This window comes from Glossina fuscipes, unplaced genomic scaffold, assembly GCF_014805625.2.
Source record: "Glossina fuscipes isolate IAEA_lab_2018 unplaced genomic scaffold, Yale_Gfus_2 59, whole genome shotgun sequence".
NCBI lineage: Eukaryota > Metazoa > Arthropoda > Insecta > Diptera > Glossinidae > Glossina > Glossina fuscipes.
In genome coordinates, this window is record NW_023998431.1 from 3,078,682 (window position 1) to 3,099,781 (window position 21,100).

Genomic DNA, 21,100 nt, shown 5'->3' on the forward strand with positions numbered 1-21,100 from the left:
AATTGACCGACATAATGAAAAATGCGTCTGCTTTAAGTTGTTTTACGCGTGGCATACATCCGCAATAATTTAATATACCCCAGTCCCCCCAAGCGGTGCAAGGTATAAACACAAAAAAACAAAAATATTTCTATCGAAATATGTTGATAATTTTCCCTTTTTAACGTGGGGCATACAATAGCGGAAGATCAGGTAACAAATCTTTGTTTTTGTCTTATGCAGCCACTACTTTCGATAAATGCATAAAAATCGCTTTGGCTAAGCGATGTAATGAGAATCAGTCGTACTAGACCGTGCATTATTTCAAAGCTATGCGCGACTTCTGCGAAGCACCCTGCTCACCCTGCTTTCATTTTTCACGTACTCATATCGCTTCGCACCAATGATACTCAGTTTTTTTAAATTAATCAAAAGTTTGCGCTCTAGTCAAACTGCAGTGACCCTCGTTTTGACCTAATCGACGAGATGAAATCAAATTGAAAAAAGTTTTATTTATTGATTTTTTATATCTTTATTTACATGTGGAATCCAGTTGAAATATAATAATAGTCGAACTAAGGAAACTCTTAGAAATTAATCTTATGCTAAATCTTGTGGTTAGGAGTTAACACTGAAAGCCCGAAATATACGGAAAGAATAAAGAGAACAATAACACTGTATAAATAAAAAGTAAGTAAAGTAAGTAAAAGAGATAGAAAGGATGTACACCTCTGGCACAGAGCCATATTTGCAGTCGCTATATAGCCGGAGCGGCGAACGACCTCTTAAACTAATGCAACTATGCAAAAGCTTAGCAATCGATGACAATTAACGTATCTGGCTGAGATTGCTGATCATGCACAGCTTTAAAGATTAAAAGTTAGTTGAGATATGACGTAAGCAAAGCATGCATATTCAGAAGAATTTATTTAATGGTATTTAAGAAGGAGACATTGAAACTCAATTATAGATATCATATAGGTTTCTAGAAAGGACTCTAAACGTGTTGAAAAGCTCATAACATTGATCCGAGTCTTATGAAAATTAAAGTTCCCACAAAATAGAGAGAGAGAAAGCGATAGAAAATGAATGGAAGCATTGAGATTTATCTCTTTTAATAAAGCCGGCAAGCGAATCAACAACATCATTTAATTACCTTCACTGAGAGAAGCAGATATCAAGGATAAAGTTCATGTCTCCAGTGAAGGAAGGATTAACAGTAACAATCTAATTGCATATGGTAGGCGAAGAGACTAACATATCCCCTCCCAAATTCCCAAGGGCGAAGAGCAAGAGTTGCTTTTGAACTGTTCTCATTGATTCGGCAAAACACCTGTAGAAAGGGAACCACACGGGTAAGGTATTTTCAAATATTGGTCTTACCGAACATACGTATAATCCTTTTGTAACATATGAGTCGCCAGACGCCGTTTAAAAGGACCTAGCGTTAACCTAGCTTCGCTTAAGGTTAGTTCTATGTGCAAAGCCATCTCTCTTTAAGAACGAAAGCTTCTTGCAATTTTTTTTTTGGTTTAGGTTAGGTTACGTAAAATACATATGTGAATAAATAATTTATTTACATAAATATATATTTTCACTATACTTGCTAAAAAAGCGAATATCGGTTAAGAAGATTCTAGTCGGGCAACGTGAACCATTGCATACACACTACGCCACTTAGCCTTTGGTAATAATACACAAAAAAGTGCACATTACTTGATAACGCCTATATATGTTAGAAACCAAAAAAATAAATCTATATGATCCAAACTGCCTACCGTTAATTTTTGCGCTCATTTGCTCCTATTAATTAATTCTCATCATAAAATATAAAAAACTGAACCTTTTTACGAAAGGCTTACTACTCATGAGATATTTTATATGGAAGGGGGCAAAGAAATGGACTCATGTGGTGCAAATTAGATCCACTTCATTTTTATATTAAGTGAATATCATGAACAAATTTTCATAACAAAAAAATAAACATTTAGGCCTTTTTGGCATACAAGTGTTTACTTTCCATGAGAAGCCTTATAGGCCTACGTTGTCCAAATTCTATACGATTGATTCCTTCGATAATTTACTATGATGAGCCCGTTTGCATAATGCAATATTGAAAATTCGACATTTTTGTCACATACAGATTCAGTTTTCGTAGAATTGGTTATGTGAGAGGGTGTTCAAAAAATTATCACTGCCGGTCCAAAGTTTTCACACCAATTTACAATGTTGACATGCTATTAGTTGTGGTGAAATTTTAAAAGTTGCAATTATAAAACTTCAGAATAGGGCGTTATATTGGGAGTGGTCGAAAAAGTGAACTGATCCGAACCATTTTCAATAGCGTTCGACCTTGGTCAGTGTACCAAATTTCAACAAAATATCTCAAAAGTTGGGATCTGTAACTTGAACAGAAATCTACATGGACAGACACCAGACGGACAGATAGACAGAAAATGATGCCGAATCGATCGATATAATAAAAGGTGCGTCTATCTTAACATCTTGAGTGTATTATATACGTCCGCACTAACTTAATATACTCTGCACCACAAGTAGTGTAGGATATAATCATATTCGGCCGGGACCGAATCTCTTATATCCATCACCGTTGTCCCAAAAAAAGGAAAAAGCACTGGATTACCAAACTCTAATAGTGGATGGATGCGGCGGATTTTTTTTTTTTTCTCTTTTCAGAATACAAGAGAAAATTGTTATGGTGACCGTTTTTTACTTTTTGAATGACAAATAAAAAACATGGAAAGCAAAGATGTACACAGTTTCTGTTGAATAGACGTGTGGGTGTTGTAGGCGTATCCTTTGACCGGTTTGGATCATTTCCAAATGCTTTTGCAGATTTGTGAGCGATATCTTAATTTTCGGTCACGGGAAAGTGTTTACTACAAATAGTATACAGTTGCGCTGACAGACAGATGGACAGACGAACAAACGGACATGTTTGGATGCATTCAAAATTTAAAATTGGCCAAGAATTCGTATACTTTTTGAGGCTGTTGCTGGGGGGAAGCTTGTTTTTGCACTTTCTAAATGTATTGAAAAGAAAATTAAATTTTGATACACTATTATAACGGGTACGCGGGGTCAATTTTTTCCGTTTTAATAAAAAAAAAAAAAAATGCTTTATTTGAAAAGCAGAGATGTTGTAAGTTTATGTCGTGCTGTGGGCGTGTGCTTGAAGCTATTTGGCCCATTTTTAATACCAACCTGCATGCAAGAGCTTCCAGTCTTTTAATCAAGTCGATAGTGGATAGCTTCATTTTTGTGGTCAGTAGAATATTTAAAATACAGACTATATGGACGGACAGACTTGTATGCTCGATTAAATCGATACGATGTTGGTCAAGAATATAAATATTTGAAGGGGTCTTCTGGGTGATGTAAGTGTTTCGACAAAATGAATATTCATCTCATCTCGCACCGGTTTCGCCCCTTAAGTCGTTTCAGTATCAATACTTGTTTTATTGACTTGTGAAATTTCAAGAAATTTTTTGCAAATACATTTGAAAATGTAAAAATTTTAATTATATGATTTCCGATTATATGATCGACTTCCGGAGGATTACTTATTGTTCCTTGGCAAATTTGAATCAAATAAATTTGTTCCTGTTTTTATTGAATGATTAAAGTCAAGTGAGTACTTATTGAGTAGACATGTACTTACTTATGAGTTACTTCGATGTTATATATTGATTACACTGAACTGCAAATAACTAGTTCATAAACACAAATGCGGACGGTATGCTTTATATCTATCATTTATTAGACAAGTAACTTGAAGAAATATTTAGAGCACTTACCTACCTGCTTAATAAGAGAACTTTACTCGCCTCGGAGCGAATCTTAGATACTCATTATGGAAGGTAAATATGTAAAAAGCGGAAGTATATTGTTGTACTTGAGAAGTTATTGATGCGAAAGTAATCTTTTTAGCTTTATTTTTTTTTTTTGCGTGAGGTACTAAACAATTCAAATTCTAATTGGAATTTATTCCAAGTTATTGTTACAATTTCTACTACGACTTTGATCATTCCAACTGTGCCGGATTCAATAGAATGGACAATTTTATATAGAAATGCAATTAAATCGATACCGATCTCAGTTTCAGAGTGTAACAAGTCCATTGATAAATTCAACATATGTCAATGTACTTATCTTTTTGGCGCTATTTGTATAAATAAATATACTTATAACTGTATTGACAACAAAATATTGACAATAAATTAGAATTCTTAGATAAAGCTAATGATAATTTGAAGGCTTATAGACAGTCATAAATTGTAACCTTTAATTAGGCGCGTGGGCCTATTTCGGATTCGGTGCCTATAGTCAGTCAATTGTATAGTTAGCGTTAAGTGTGGTCAGTTCATTTCTATTCGTAATTAATTAGATAAGAATTGATATTGATGTGAAACGATATTCCTAAAAGTGGCGTAACGTTCAACTCATATACTTCGAAATAAACAAATTCCTAACTACTACTATTACTATTAAATATAATGTATGTATGTGTGGTAAACTTAATTAGATTTCAAAATATCAGGTGCTTAGACCTTCTTTTGTTTTTGCTCTTCTTTATTTTTTTTTTGCTTTTTTTTTTTTATTTATATTTATATATAACAATTGTTATAGATTTTCTTTTATCAGATGATCACAATTCGATGGGCACCACATAGATAGACCTTATGCTTGAAGTATGTGGTATTGTTAAGTAAATACAATATTTGTTACAAATAACATTTGCGGCTATATAAAGCAGCATAATAACAGTCTGAAAATTTTATTTTAAAAGTGCACTCTAATAGCGAACGTTAGATTCAAAAGGAAAACAAAAAAAACATTTAAATTATTTCAAGTTGAAAGACGGAATTTTTCTTTCTCTTTCTGTTTTTCCTATTTTTTTTTTTTTTTTTTTCTTTCGTAAAGCGTTCTCGAATAGGCTCTTCTTTGAAGCTCGATGATATTATTCAATATGGCCACTGAGCTGCCAAACTATTTAAATGAAAATTTCTTTAAAACTGCTTTAGAAGATGGTTTACATGATGAATCTGTGGATATTAAGAAAATCATATTATCTGATAATAATTCTGGTGGGGGGGAAAACTATTGCAGTAAAATTTATCGCGCCAAAGCTTTGTATCGTAGCAGTAAAACCCAATTGGATGAGGAGTTGGCACTGATTGTTAAGAGTATCGCCATTACACCGGCCACGCAGTGTCTGGAGGATTTTGCAGTGTATTTGCGTGAAAAAATTTTTTATTTTGACGCTTTGGGCAAATTGGAAATGCTAATAGGCGATAATACGAAGTTTGGAGCAAAGTAAACTTAATTATAACTTTTACCCATGAAGTCTACGAATTTCATGTGATTTTTGCTACTTTACTTAGATGTTTCTATAGTACGTGCGAGCCCATGCAAACAATTGTTTTTGATGATTTAACACAATATGGTTATCGCTTGGCCAGTCGTCAGGATGGACTCGACGAAGGGCATTGTAAGGTTACACTCGAAAAATTGGGTAAATTTCATGCAGCTTCCATGGTGATGGCACATCAAGTGAGTCGAGGCAAAAATTTAAATTTTAATAATAATAAAAAAAAAAATAATAATTTCATTATATCCATCACTGCCAGATAAGGATGCGCTAACATTGCCGTTCCGCTTGCAATGCGCAGAACATACGCGTTAAAAACTCTATAACTTTTGCTCTGCGTAAATTGTTTTGGACATGGTCGTCTATCCTCCCATTTTCTTTCGTTCGTCCGCTGGTTCTAGGCTTTTCCGCTCCGCTAATTTATTAGTCTATTCTTTCAATTGTCTGTCCTTTATATTTTAGTTAATCTATCCATTTGTCTACTTTCTTGTTCCGTTGTCTCTCTATAGTTTTATTCGTGTTACTCACTTTCTGTCAGCTTTCTTGTTCCATTGGCTCTCTGTCGTTTCATTTGTGTTACTGTTCTTCCGTTTGTTTTCTTGTCCCGTCGTCTCTACCTCGTTTTGTTTATATTATTGACTTTCTGTCCGTTTTCTTGTCACATTGTGTCTATACCGTTTCATTGGAGTTATTGTTTTTCCGTTTGCTTCCTTGTCGCGGCGTCTCTCTATCGTTCTATTTATGTCGGCTTATTTGTGTGCCTGAAAGAACTCGTTATTGGCTATTTGAATAATATAAAAGTAAATGTACTCTCAAGTTTAGAAAATATTCAGCAATATACAATCAAAGGAGAAAATTAATATAAAATTTGGTAAAAATATTAAGACGGCCATCTACTCGATATCGAAGAAAGATATATATACACATTTTCCCATTCTCTCTCTCTCTCTCTCTCTCTCGCTCTGTTCCCTCTCAGTATATTGAAAACGCACAAATTATATGCGGCAAAGTGCGTGAGACCAATTGGGAGGCACAAAGAGAAAGCAAGAGAGAGAGAGACAGTAAAATTTCTCGCAGAGATAGTAGCAATCGAACGGCTGAAGTGCGTCCAATTTTGTATATCTTATTTATTTGCTTTAAGTGATGCGCGTCCAAAATTCGTCTTATGATGACTATAACTTTTTTTTTACTCGTTCTTATTAATACAGGATCCCTTTATTAGAGATCATTTTAAGACGGGTATGCTAGATGAGCATTACATTAGAACTAGCGAACGTTTTGTAGATTTCATGACTTTGCAATTGAGAACTTTGGCGAAATTGGTAGCAACTTGGGGCGAAGATTATAAGGAAATAACTGAAAAATTGCATAAACATTGCGATAATATTACCGAAAATTTAGTAAAGACTGGTCAAGCAAAACCGAATGAAATAACGGTATTAAATCATGGCGATTTATGGGTTAATAATTTCATGTTTAAATACGACGAATGCAATAAAAAAAAACCAATTGATGTTGTGTTTGTAAGTATACGATATATTGTGAAGCTTTTCAAACGATAAGCAATTAGTTGTAATTATTTTTTGTTGTTCTTCTTTCATTTTAAAGGTGGACTTCCAACATAGCTTCTTTGGCAGTCCTGGTTGCGATATAAATTTCTTCCTTAATAGCAGTGTACAGTTGAATGTGTTAATGAAATGTCGCGATTCATTGATTGAAAGCTATTACGCAGCGTTCCGCGAATCTTTGCAAAGAATGCAATTCGAGAAAATACCCACTTTGGAAGACATGAAAACGGAGATTACCTCACGCGAACTATATGGTTTCTTTGCTTCTTATTCTTTTCTACCCATGATCGCTATGCGAAAGGAAGATTCTTACGATATCAACCTAGAAACTTTGGCTAGCAAAGAATTTGCCACCAAAAAAGTGAAACTAATGTTTTCATCTAATCACCGAACAACAGATACTTTAAGATATACATTAAAACGTTTCAACGAATTAGGAACACTTGATTGAATATACGATAGATTTTATAAAGTCAATCTGAATAAATCTATGCAATATTATTATTTTAACTCTATTATAATAGATAGTATGGAGGCATCGTAGAAATTTAAGTCAAATATGTTGTGCGTCTATTCTCGAAAAACTTTTTCTGATTTCATTTCAACGGAAATCGCTCGCACGCTATTCTCTGGCACAAGCCATCAATTTTTATATCGATCGCTGAAAACATGGAAGTATGAAACGAACATGGAATGCCCAGAAGAAAACTTCAGAGACCCCACAAAGTATATATCATATCATCAATCGATGTCGCTCCGTCTGGCTGTCCGTTGCAAAAGTGAAGCTACCGCCTTCAAGTTTAGTAGAAACATTACATGTTCTTGTGTGCAGTTCAGAATGAACTGAGAGCGCTACACTTTTCCAAAAAGAATAATATATTGGTTATTTGCTCACAACATTTCAGCAGATAAATGTGAACGAATTGGAAAGTTCATTCTATGGGCGATGTTGTGATACCTGCACCCAATATCATTATTTTTTTTTTTTCAATATCTTTATGGCATGCAAGCATCAAAAAAACCCTCATAAAGTATATAAATTCTTGATCAGTTTTAAATTCGGAGCGCACCTCAGCATGGCCGTCTGCCCAACAATGCAATATCTTTGCTAAACATTCTCCCATTCGCAAAAATGAAGATGTCGCCTACAAAATTTGCAAAAACATATGAAATTGGCCCAAATCGGTCAAAGGATATGCCTACAACACCCACATGCATATGCAATAAAAACTGTGAACACCTTTGCTTTCTGTGTTTTTCGGTTGTTGCTCATAAAGTACACCACACACGCTATTTAAATTTCCACTCTTCATCTCATCCAGACTAGAAAAATTTAGTTCTTTTCCATTTTTTGAAGTCGTTGACGCTTATATAGGATTCGGTTATGAATGAATATAATTTTCGTATTTGTTTGTTATACCGATTGATTCGCGATCACTTTCTGAGACGACCCGAGTTTGTCCGCCTATTTGTCTATTTGCTCATCTGTCTATCCGTCTGCTCCCATGGAATTTTGTGGTCAATTTAGAGATTGCAATTTTTCAAATATTTCGATGAAATTTGGTACGTAGTCGTGTTTTGCGCAAGGAGGAACCCTATGGAAAACGGAATGAATCGGATCAACCCCATTTTCAATCCCTCTCCATAAAACGCCTTATTTTGAACCGTCCTTATTTAAAAAAAAGTTCAACTTTCAAAACCCCTCGACAAACATCGCTGGGTAATACTATTTCGGCAATGTTTTGAGCACCCTTCCTGTATAACCTTTCTTAAAATCCTAATTTTCAATATTTCATGGTATAATATAAATTTGGTCTTAGAAATGCTGATTTACTGAATTTAGACTATAGAGATCGATTTTTTGAATCCTATCTCATATAATAAGGATTCTCGTGGAGGGTACATCGTTATATAACAAAAATCTCCAGTTTATGACACTTTATGATGAAAATAGGTTCATAACGATAACTTCATATATAGTATTTGACGGTACCAAATTTTGATCAAGCAAGTCTACTGTTTTAATACCGTAGCATATAAAAGCTTTCATAAAAGATCAATCCTTATACGTTGAAAAGATTTCACTTTTTTAATACCTTGTGGTAAAAATGTGTCTGTGGAGTAGAAATTGGACAAAAAAAATTAAGCGGACCAAATTTGGATCACCTAAGTTAATTTTTTAAGCCTTTTAAGCTTTCATAAGCGGTCTTATAAAAATTAAGCTCTTAACTTGGAGTTTTTTACGAAGAAAACAGTTTGCAAAACTTTCATATCACATGAGTTGGATTTTTAAGTCATGACCAAAGTGAGCGAACTTGTGAAAGGTATGCTTTCACATGAAAATAATATACAATTGCTGGGGTATAATCTTGAATAAAAAATGAATGAATAATTACGTTCGGCGAAACAATGTAGGTTATCTAATGGTCGCCATTGCCTAATTAAAATGTAATATAGTTTAGATTGTAATTTTTGGAATAGATATTTAGTCGGAAAGACGCTCTCAAGCATGACATATATGACAAACAACAAACGATACATTTATGACGATCTGGCATATATGTAATTAATAAACTCTCGATTGCCTACTGTTGAGCGTTACGCGTGTTAGGATAATCCTAATATGCCAGCACGCTTCAACGTTAACTATAAAAATGTAATTTCCTTATTGTCGAAGTAAAAAGCAACAATGTTTCATATGTAAATAAGAAACACCATAAGTTACTGTCTCTACGTATATATGTAAAAGAAAAAAGCCTGAATAGAGAGTTTTACTTGAAAACAACAATAACCCAATCAATATATGAGCGTTAAATATCGCTAAGTCGAACGCAATTGAGTAAACTATAAATGACCCTCAACTTAGTTTTCACAAGCCAATCGGTTATGTATTTTCTTTTCGATTTCTTTTTCTTCTACATAGCCGAATAACGAAAGCATATTCAATTTTTTAAACCCTTTGTAACAATAAGAATCGTACTTTGAGGATCTTAAAAACTGCATATATTCTTGATTAGCGTTAGATTCCGATCGTGTCCACCTGTCCATCGCCTGTGCTTGAAACTTTTACTGTCGATAAAAGAAAAAATTATACAATGATTCAAGCTTGATAGCAATATTTCACTAGTTCTCTCTTTTCACTTGAGGTTGTGACTAGCGAAGATCCGATTCGAATACAATACAAGTTGCTTTTTATTTTTGCCTTTTTATATATATATTTTTTTAAAAATGAAATTATACCAACAACACAATTGAGATTATACTTAAAGCATACAAAGTACATAGATAAGTGTGACTGCTATTCGCGGCATTGTCGTAACTTTGTTTGCAAGGATGCATACATGAATTCATAACTATTTCGCTTTGATTTTAAAGCCATTTAAATTTTGTTATGTTTAGAAATTTGTTATGTTCGTTATTTGAGAAGAAATTTTCTTTACATAAATTTATCGTTATATTAAGATAAGACGAGACCAACAACGCGCGTCGTGCTAGTGACAGCATCCGCGATATTTACATTACGAGTTCCCGGCTCAAGTTGAAAAGTTCTCTTGAACGAACGGTGAAGAAAGAGAAAAAAAAAATGTAACGACAAAAATGTTATACGTGATCGTGAACAAATTAAAAATATTCATCCAATTAATACGTAGTTTTTATTAAAGAAAGGTAAACAAAAAAGGGAAAGTAAATTGTAAAAAAAAAAAAAAAAAAAATTTAAAATCAAATAGTTGTATGGACTGAAGATAAAATTTCATTACAAGAAAAAGAAGGTCATTTAAAAATGAAAAACTGTATCCGCATCAAATCGGCCAAAAGTAAAATTATTGTATCTACATGTAAGTAAGTGCATGAGTACGTTAAGTTTGATTGGTTCGGATGTATGCAACCTTCAGAGAGATTTGGAAAGACGTACTTGCTATTATACAGAATCGCTTCCTGAATCGATTTGTCCGTCCGTCCGTCTTGTGTTCATATGTTCAATCTACAAATCTAGATTCCCTCTTTTTTTTTTTTTGAATATTTAATGATGGAAAATTCGTATTCAGTCCAAAACTATAATAAAAAATAGTCGACAATAAGAGATTGTGTTTTTAATACGTGGTCCCTTAAGGTTAAATTTGTGGGTGTTTTTCTAATGTTATACATAATTTAGTTTGTAACGATTTTACAATTGTTAATATAATAATTTGATGGAGAAAGAAGATGCAAAAAAATATTTTTATTTAATCTTGGATTAGCTTAAGCTATTAAGCGTTTAGCTATTACAGTAAAACGCTTAGTTATTATAGTAGAAGAAGAAGAAAACAGTACGTCAATTGGCCTTCTCTATCTTTATCTTTGTGTTTACCCTTATCTTTATCCTTATCCTTACCTTACTCCCTGATCTAGCTCTAAAAAGCGCTACAGTCCACAGATTACTACTCAACTCTTAAATGGATGCGAGCGTAAATTCACTGAATAAAACGCATCTATAATTTTGAATTCTCTTAAGCGTGGGTAATTTTTTTTAAACCCTATCTATGAGATTTTCTTTACGCTAGTTTCGTTGAAGTTTTGTGTTAGTTTAACGAGCGTTAACACCTCTCTTTGCAAGAAAAATGAGTGCTTTTTTTTTAGAATCGAATTTCCTTCTGAGCGAAAGATAAGCCCATTTTTTTAAAATAAAAAATGGGGCGTTTTCGCAAATGACCTTAGCGTACGCGTTTGTCACTATCTAGTTTATACTTTAGATGATATCCGCAAATGAAATTTGGAAAGAGCTTAAACTAGGAAAAAAATGTGTGAAATGGTCCAGCAAGCACTACAAAGTACGTCATCAGCTGTCACCAACTGGCCGAAAGAAACAAACCTCAGATCAGTTTTACAAGAAGACGTTTTTCAATTCGACAGATATATGTTTATAAAAAATTTAAGACGCAAGAACAATTTTGAAGGAAACCAATTCAAAACCAAACCGAAGATTAATATATGCATAGTTAGGTGGAAAAGTGGATGCATAAGCTTTAAGGAAAAATTATGAATCGGCTTATTATTCAGATTTCTTGTAAGCGTAAACAACTTAAAATTTTACAATCGGGCAAGGCCTGAACGATTCAGTATTTTTCAATGATGTCGAAAATACTCAAATTATATTGAGTCGAATTTCTATATTGTGTGTGAAATTAATTAATGATGACAACGAGTCCAGTGTTGCCAGTTGACAATTTAAGAAATGGAAACTTTTCTTTCATTGATAACACAAATAAAATTGACATTAGTAAATAAGCGAAAATATAATACTATAGCGCGGCACGGTTCACCGTTAGATAGCTTACACCACTTCGCTGAATACACTCATACATGGTATAATGACTTTTCAAGGTAAGCCGTTGTAAGGAAAGTAGTCGAAGGAGCCCTCTAAGATGGACACAAGAAAGCAAAACAGATAGACAGACAGAAATTTTTCACTTTCATTCTGTATGTTCCAATGCTATTGTATAATATATTGATTTTGAGTTTATAAATATTAAAAAATGTTTTTTTTTTTTTTTTCATCTAAAATAAAGGTTTATATGATCCGATCCGGTCCATATCTAGTGGCGTTCGTTCTTGACCCAAAATATGTTAGTGGACCAAATTTCAACACAATCTCTCGAAAATTTTGAATTGTATGTTGAACACAAAAATACCATTGACTGACGTCTAATGTAGAGATGACCACACCTGGCTAAATCGATTCAGGGAACGATTCTAAATCGACTGATGCAATAAACCGTCCTTCCATCTCAATTCGTTATTTAGATTATACACATCATACAAAAGTAAATTCATATTAGCCCTTCATTTTAAAAATGGTCCAAGTTCATTTAAAAAAAAAAAAATTGTTTTCCTGTTTAATAAATTTATTTGCAATTATAAAGTCATAGGCCAATGCCACATATATAGGTAGTGCATTAGTTGTAAATCACTTGCACTTGAGGAAGAACTAAGGACTGTTCAAATAATCGCTTTGTTCCATCACTCACCATTGTAATTTTCAACTGGCAGCGTCGGATGTCTGCGATGACGCATTCCATTGTTTTGTTGAGCACACAACAATAAAGGAACGTTCAGTGAAAGAGGTAGACAAATATACGTGTTATTAATATAAAGGGAATTCTACTCGAACTAAAAAACTTTAGTCATTCAATTAAAAAACTAGACTATTGTGACTAAGTGATTTTATAAAGATGGATTAACAATCTAAATTTTAGATAGCCGTGGAAAGAGAGACATGAACGAAAGAGGAAACATGATCTCTGACAAATGCAGTTTGTAACTTTAACTCTGTCCAAGCTATACTATGGACGGTTAGAGATTCCTTTAATACAATAGTTAATATGCTACATGAGAAGAACATACGCAAGAGAACAGCCAAGTAAGTGAAGGTTTAGATTGTATAATTTCCGTAGCGTGAGACGAATTTTAGAAAACCTATTATCGAAGTGCAGGTGAACGTTAAATTTGCAATTAGGCATTGGCCCAAGCCATGACATAGCATCCACATAATCAAAAGGATTTTCGCTTTGTCTAATACGCAAGCTGTAGGACCCAACTCGGGGAGAGCTGAAATGCATAAGCTATTTGTGATGATACAAAGCTTATTCATCAACGTGTACGAGTTGAGACGACATGCTAACTTCCGTTAATTTCGGTTTAGAATTTGTGAATTTTCTTTCGATCGCAGCTATATGGGAGGAGAACATCAACCGCATAAGCAGAAAATTTGCAATCATCGTACACCGAGTCAGAAAAGTCATTCGCAAATAGATTGAACAGCTAGGGAGCCTAGAGAAGCTAGAGTGGATTCTTACGATACAGTAGATACGGTAGAATTGAAGGAATCTACTGAAACAAATAGTTTAGTTTATATGACCATATAAGCTAACAAGCGCAACTAGGGACATTGAAATTATCGTATAATTTTTTCTATCAAACGCTATTTTTAGTTCCACGAACACAAGAAAAGCAAAGTCAAATGCTTAATCGTAGTGAAGCCTGATTATCATGTAAAACCCTTATTACCCTTATTTAAGTAAAAATTAATGTGTTCCTTAAAGATGTGTTCAGTTATTTCAGAAAGACATGGCAGAAGGTTAATTGACTGATAGTTTTTATGTGCATAAGACGAACCATGTCTAGGGATGGGTAAAACTCGTAGTATTTTCCGCCTCCCTTCACATATCGTGAGTGTAGTGCTAATAACATGTACCAAACGGACTTAATATGTAAGGAAAGCTCATACTTATAAATTTGGTAGACATTCCGCCAGCATCAAAAGAACGCCAAGCACTATAGAGAATATTCTCATTCTATAAAAGGTATTATCTGCCCCAGAAAAGTCTTCAAATACCGATGGCAACTTACGGATGTTTGATTGGTTTATGGCGGAGACGTCATTAACATGATTCATCATGGTCATGGTTACCCATTCGTGCGAAGCAACTTCCCCACTTACTTGGACGTAGAACTCGCAAAAAACTATTTATAGGCTTGATTCCCATCCTTTATTATCAATGATTTCACTCGGTTACGTAACTTGCAAAAAATTCTCAAATCAACAGAATCAAGAAATCAATTTATAGGCAATGTGTTTACGGTATATGACTTGATCGATTTAGATCAAATTATAAATTACTTAACCAACATCACACTTAATAGAAATTATAAAAAAAAAGAAGCCTTTTATAATGTTCGACCTCGTTGGATGTCATACCTTAGCAAATCAGTAAACTAATTTAGTCATATATCGAAGTCAAGTAACATATGATTTTGAATTCAAAGTTACCAAGCTTTGTCTAATTAGTGTGCTCTTAGTACTTAAGGTCTTTACATTTTCGGAATAAGATGTAAAGAAGCCTTTTGTTATACTGTCACGTCTGCCCTTTCCTTCTGTAATGTTATTTTCCTATATATAACAACACATTACTCAATGAGCCTTCTGTCTCATGCATTATTAGCATCATTGTTGACAGACGCATGTTAATTTCTGGATAGTAGCAATCTTCATGCGATACTTGTCAAATTTCATGTTATTCTGACAGTTCATTTAAAAGCTATACTTGTTTTAGCCACGCGACTTTCTTGGTCGCTCTGAACGTTTTTTGCCATTTACTGCTCTCTCGACTGATTTACGCTGATAATTTAGGATAGATCCGAATTAATAAACCTTCTCCATACGTAATGCTATATTCGGATATGGTAAACTATATCCTTACTTTAGCTGAAATGTAAAATTGTACTTAAAATAAAGCCTGAAAGCGATAAAGGGCACAAGATGATGCTTTCAATGCTTCATTCATCTATCTAACCTAAGACTGAACAAAAAAAAATGCTGTGGTTGCCATAATATTTAATCTTATGTCGCATCATAAGCTGAATGAAGGACAACAGTTAGACGCTAAATATTTTTTAGGCAATCATGTATGAAAGTATGATGAAAATTTATTGAATGTCTAATCGTGTATTTTTACGCTCTATACCACTTGCGACACAAGGGTATATTAAGTTTGTATAGGAATATACAAAACCCAGAAAGTAATAAGACAAATCCATCTTTTACGGAGCATATGTATGAAGAGAAGCAGTGTAGGGTGTTTGCTGATGAGCCGTGGCTCACTATAAACTTTTCACTTTTTATTTATTCCACTTAACTTATAAGGCTCATAGAGATTTCATAAACATGGCATAAGTATAGAAGATAAGAAATGCTTTTCCATATTATTTGTTACTTAAATGCTTATAATGTTGTAAGGCCGTTAATTTTCTTGAAGTGCGCATTTAAGAATCGAACGCATACATACTCATGTTATATATTACATATACATAGTTTTAGTTATTATCTCGTCTATCCTTAACGATTTCATTTCACTCAAGACGTGGTGAACAAGCGAACAAGCATAGAGAAAACAAAGAATTTTCATTTCAATCTGTAGTTACAAATTAAACCTTTATCAGCTTAGATACAGTAAAATATTGATACAAAATGTTGTTATTGGTTAAAATTTATCGCTAACAATTTACTAAGAGGCAGTTACCGCAAATACTTTATCTTGAAAATTTTTATCAGATTACCTTGGATAAATCGATTGTAAGCAAGTCTTACGCTGATCGCAAATAAAAACACATTTATCAACCTTTCAGACTAGAAAGTATATTAAGATGTTAAAAATATGCCCAACAGAAGTGCGTATTACATATTCTTATAACTCCAAGTGGCCATGTTCGTCAGAGTCGATTTTATCTACCTTTAGAATTTTCACGTTCACAAATGCTAGAATTAAAGGCTGAATTAGGCTCATTTATATGATCAAATCAATCTTAGGATTATAGATGCTCTTTAGATTTAGAATGTCCCTAGAGTAGGTAACAGATTGAAGCTACTTCCAAAAAGACACAATACGTTTATGCAGCTAGCGTGATTCAATATTTGATTGGAATGATGAACACACAAACATGTAAAAGTGTGACCGTTCAGCTTATTAACATGCTATGCAAATTAGTTGAAACGTTATAGTTGTTCAAATATTCTACGATACTTTGTCTTACATAATAACTCATCTACTTCCATCCCGAAATAAGGAATAAGATTCCAGTAACCACCCTACACCACTTTGTACTTATTCATATAGCAATTTCGAAGTAACGCATCATTGGGGAGATTTGTCGGAAAAGTGGTCGAATAGTGTCAATCGCTGGGCCAAAACACGTCAGTCAAAATATTGCAAAAATTTCGACCTGTAGACGACATATAGAAAAGCTTAAATTAATTCATAAAGCGGTTCTGAATTCTTTCGTACAATAAAAGACGAGTCTATCCGAAGTGCTTCTTAGTGTGTGTTGCATACATCTGTACAAATTTAACATATCCTTGTATCATAAGTGATGTAGGGTCTAAAGATTAGACCATATTCATGTTATCTGGAGAGTTTTGTTTTTATAAGAAATTTCACACGGTAGCGAGCTGAGGAGAGATAAAAAACTCGAATGGGGTCCAAATTTAGCTTGGAACATGTTTCTATTCTAGTCTAATAGTCGTCATTAAATACTAAAAATTAATATTTGTTACAATAAGAGGACTTTATGTCCGTTAACACTGTTGCTAATAATCTTATTCGATCCAAATTTTTATATCCATTACCGAAGGATCAAATTTTGAATCGATGCATATAAGCACGTCTGTCTGTCCGTTATAAAGAGTTTGGGAAAAGATATGAAATTATGACACACTATAAAAAAATTAAGACGGCGTGACCGATTTTTCCCATTTTGTAGAAGTACTGCAGCATTGTCCATAAAATATACATTTAACGTTTTGTAGATCTATCTGCTGCAGTTCGTTAGCAGTAAGCAAAAAAACCATATTTGATTACTTTTGAACAACAGAGGCGTGCTCAGTTTATGTGGTACCCTCAGACCATTCGACCATTCTCAGATTTGATCCATTCTCAGTACCAATCCGAGTGCCAGAACCTCCAATGTTTCTTAGGTTAATTTCAAAATAAATAACATACGCCTCTCAATGCAATTTCAATGGTTGATGGGAATAAATGTATTCACGATAAAGGGAATATAGCAAGTTTATTAAATATTTATTAAAGTATACGCATAAAAATATTCACTGTGTATGCATACGGTTTCGATCATATTAGCTGGGGTTCCGTAAAGAGTTCCTTAAAACAAAATTTTTAGCTTCTGGCTAACGATAGGTTTACTTATATCGATCGGCATACACATTTCGGCCCAGTAGAAATTTACACTGCCACGAAATTCAAAGCCTTCTACTTGATTTGAATTTTTACATGGTTTACACATGTGTTGAATAAATACTAAATAACTATTTCCAATATATTGTGACGAATACTTTTGTTCTTACTTAGAATGCGTTGCTTTTGTTTCTATTACGTTGCCTTTAAGAGATGATATATCTACGCTTAAATAGCAAGTTGTTTAATTTTGAATTTAGAAATGAATTTTAAACAACACTTTTATTAAAACAAAAGAAAAAAAAAAACGAAATAATGGAATTGCGTAGACATAAAACGTCGAATATAATCTCTCCTTTTATTTATTAAGAAAAGTTGACCCATTTCTTGTGAAAGAAAAACACAAAAAAAAAAAAAACATTTTTTTATAAGGTTTACTCATCAGTTCGTTCACATTGTTACATTTAACATATGTTTACACATCCACCGGCACTAAATGTTAATTGATCGGAGAAAGCCTTGAATGCCCTCAATGAATGATTGCTTGCATTGGAGAGTGTGTGGTCACTTACACTTATTTACTCTCTTTCGTTCCCTCTCCACCCTCTTCTTTAACCCACGCTCTATCTCTCTCTCTCTCTCTCTCTCTGTCTCACTCTATCTTACTTTTGCTTCGGAAATGTTTACATTAATTATTTCCACAGCCATTCTATTAATGGCCACAATACACTATATAGGCGATTAACCGGGTTGTAGGTTAAAAGTTTTCGGTTTTTTGAACTTTTTCAAGTGGAAATCAATAAAAAAAGAAAAAAAGAAAAAAAAGCACACAACAAAGAAAAGCCCCCATTCTTATATATGTGTTCGTGATGTGTGTAGGCCTTCAAAGTACTTGTTGCATGGCCTGGTTGTCCCATTCCCTATTGTCTGTTATCTGATTAATTGTCAAATGATGACGCAAAATACTTGGAAAATTTCACAGCTTGCCTACCCGAAAACATACTGTAGTCGTGTGTGGAACATTATATTATATGCGATACTTGGACAAAAACATTAATGAAAGTTGAAAAGCTTATTCAGTTTCAGATGAAGCGCGTAACTTGCTTGTTGCATTTTCTTTTTTCATTTTCTTTGTTTCTTCTTTCTTTATTTTTTTGTAAAATATAGTCGCACATACATACATATATATATATATATATATATATATATATATATATATATATATATATACACGCACACACACACACATACACATACACATACACGCGTGCATACGAAAGCATATATATGTTAAAATTATACCAGCAGTAATAAATTTATGCAAGCGATAGTGATAAATAAATAAAATAAAAAATAAACTGAGTAACAGAAGTGCTCGCGAAGAGGTATAATAAAAACTTTTATAAAAAAATTTTTATGACTAAAGGTAATTAACAAAAAATTCTACGGCATTGTTTGAGTTAAACCACAAAAAAAAAAGGTGAAAAAAAGTGGAAATACATAAATGAAAGGAAAAGTGTTTAACTATATGCTTACATGTTAACAAATTGTTGTGAAGCTGCTTACGTAGCTGCGTGCGACTGAGAAACATTTGAAATCCTAACGATAGTTAAGAATTCTGGGGATAGTGTTGCCTATCAGACATAATTGCTCATGGGCTTTGTTCTGATTCTTTTGTATATCCTGACTGACAAACTGTGCAAAGAGAAATTATTGTAAGATGGTTATATGTATATGTAAAGAGTTCACTTCACTTAACATTCTTCAATTTACATATATGTAATTAAATTTTTTATAAAGTTCCGCCATGAAAGCAAAGAATGCGTATAAATTTGTTTTTTGTTTGCAATATCTAGTAATACGCAGCAGGGACTCCATAAAAAATGTGTACATATGTATGCATAAAAATAAATACCGGTTTGGGGAAAAAATATTTAGAGGTTTTCTTTTGTCTTTCTTTTGTATTGAATTCTTTTTTTTTTTTTTATAGTCAAAATGCATTTCATTTCAGTGCATAATGATAATTATCAGTTATGAATTTTTGCATTTTTCCGGAAAGGTTCCTATATCCTTTTGCGATTAAAGTTTTCCGATATATTCCAGGTGAAGTGATGCAAATCAATTTTGAAAGATCGACATGATCAACTCATATGAATTCACATAGAGAAACGAAAATTCAGCACATAAACACTTAAAATTTCGATATTACAATTGTTTCAATCGGATTATCGGCACTCTCTTGCAGTGAATAAAAAGCTTCGGGTCGTTATATAGATAGACGATTGGAAACGTCTTCTTTATAGCCATTATATATAGATGGCCAGTTATTTCTTACGTCCTTTCGTTTCTAACTAAATGTATACCGTTGTCCATTTGTCAATCCATCCATTCGTCTCTTTTTTTGATTGCTTACACCATCATGAAGATTGAACTAGAATTTGGGGGTATAGTCCGTCCTTATTACGCCGATTACTGTGATGTACTACCTTTTTTTACATATTGGTCTACAAAATTTTTTAGAGCTTATCGAAAATCGCTATATGAACATTAGATAAACATAATTAGCCTATAAAGACAATAAGCAAATAATCTAAAGCAAATGTGGGTTTAACAAATGATGCAAATATTTCCAAGAATGAAACTTTTAGTTAAGTCTCAGTCATCTTCAAATTAGCGATAGTTTCGCTGATTAGTAAGACTTGTAGTCAATAGCATGTAGTCGGTCTTAAGATAATATTGAGCTCAATGGTGAAGAGCCTGCTCAGCCCTTAATGGTAGTGAATGAAATGGGCATAAATGTTGGTTAAATGCATATATATATATATACATAGAGAGAGAGAGAGAGAGAGAGAAAGAGAGAGAGAGAGAGAGAGAGAGAGAGAGAGAGAGAGAGAGAGAGAGAGAGAGAGAGAGAGAGAGAGAGAGAGAGAGATAGAGAGAGAGAGAGGGAGCAGATATGAGTAATAATATTAATACGAATTTTCGAAAATTCTTGCATTAAACTTAGGTAAGGAATGGAAAAATGGAAAAAATTTGAAAGTATCCAAGATATAGCTAAAGTGTTTTACTTCCATTACTTCCTGCTTTACGATTCATTGGCTCTTCTGCGAAAATATCTATTAAATATATATGTAAAATTGTAGATGAAAAGTTCGATGCAATCCGTCTTAATTAGAATAATATACTGTTGAGCATGAACATAGTCTTGAATGACTGTTATCAGGATTTAATCTAAACAGAATAATAAACAAAAATATCTTACCAACTTTTATCGAATATTATATCTATTTCTCCATATTTAGAATATATTTATCGAGTTTAATTATTGACTCATACAAAAGCTATCTGTATAATATGTACTTTGCTCTTAATACAGTATTTATTTTATTGTTTACATTTTAAGCACACACTCGCAATATCGTTGTGCTCAGCTTGTT

The 21,100-nt window shown here is 33.3% G+C and overlaps 2 protein-coding genes across 2 annotated transcripts in view; both read left to right on the forward strand.

The window, feature by feature from the left end:
* The first annotated feature begins 4,858 nt into the window (after positions 1-4,858).
* LOC119637395 lies at positions 4,859-7,390 on the forward strand. Its single transcript, XM_038033397.1, has 4 exons — positions 4,859-5,316; positions 5,385-5,553; positions 6,580-6,894; positions 6,980-7,390. Exons 1-4 carry the CDS (start codon positions 4,955-4,957, stop codon positions 7,388-7,390), a joined length of 1,257 nt encoding a protein of 418 aa, XP_037889325.1. The 5' UTR covers positions 4,859-4,954.
* An 11,632-nt stretch (positions 7,391-19,022) lies between these two features.
* Positions 19,023-21,100, forward strand: part of LOC119637492 (putative mediator of RNA polymerase II transcription subunit 26) — a 74,896-nt gene continuing 72,818 nt past the window's right edge. Inside the window, exon 1 of the mRNA XM_038033527.1 lies at positions 19,023-19,089. The gene's annotated coding sequence lies outside the window, so the exon portion shown is untranslated. The remainder of the gene's footprint in view (positions 19,090-21,100) is intronic.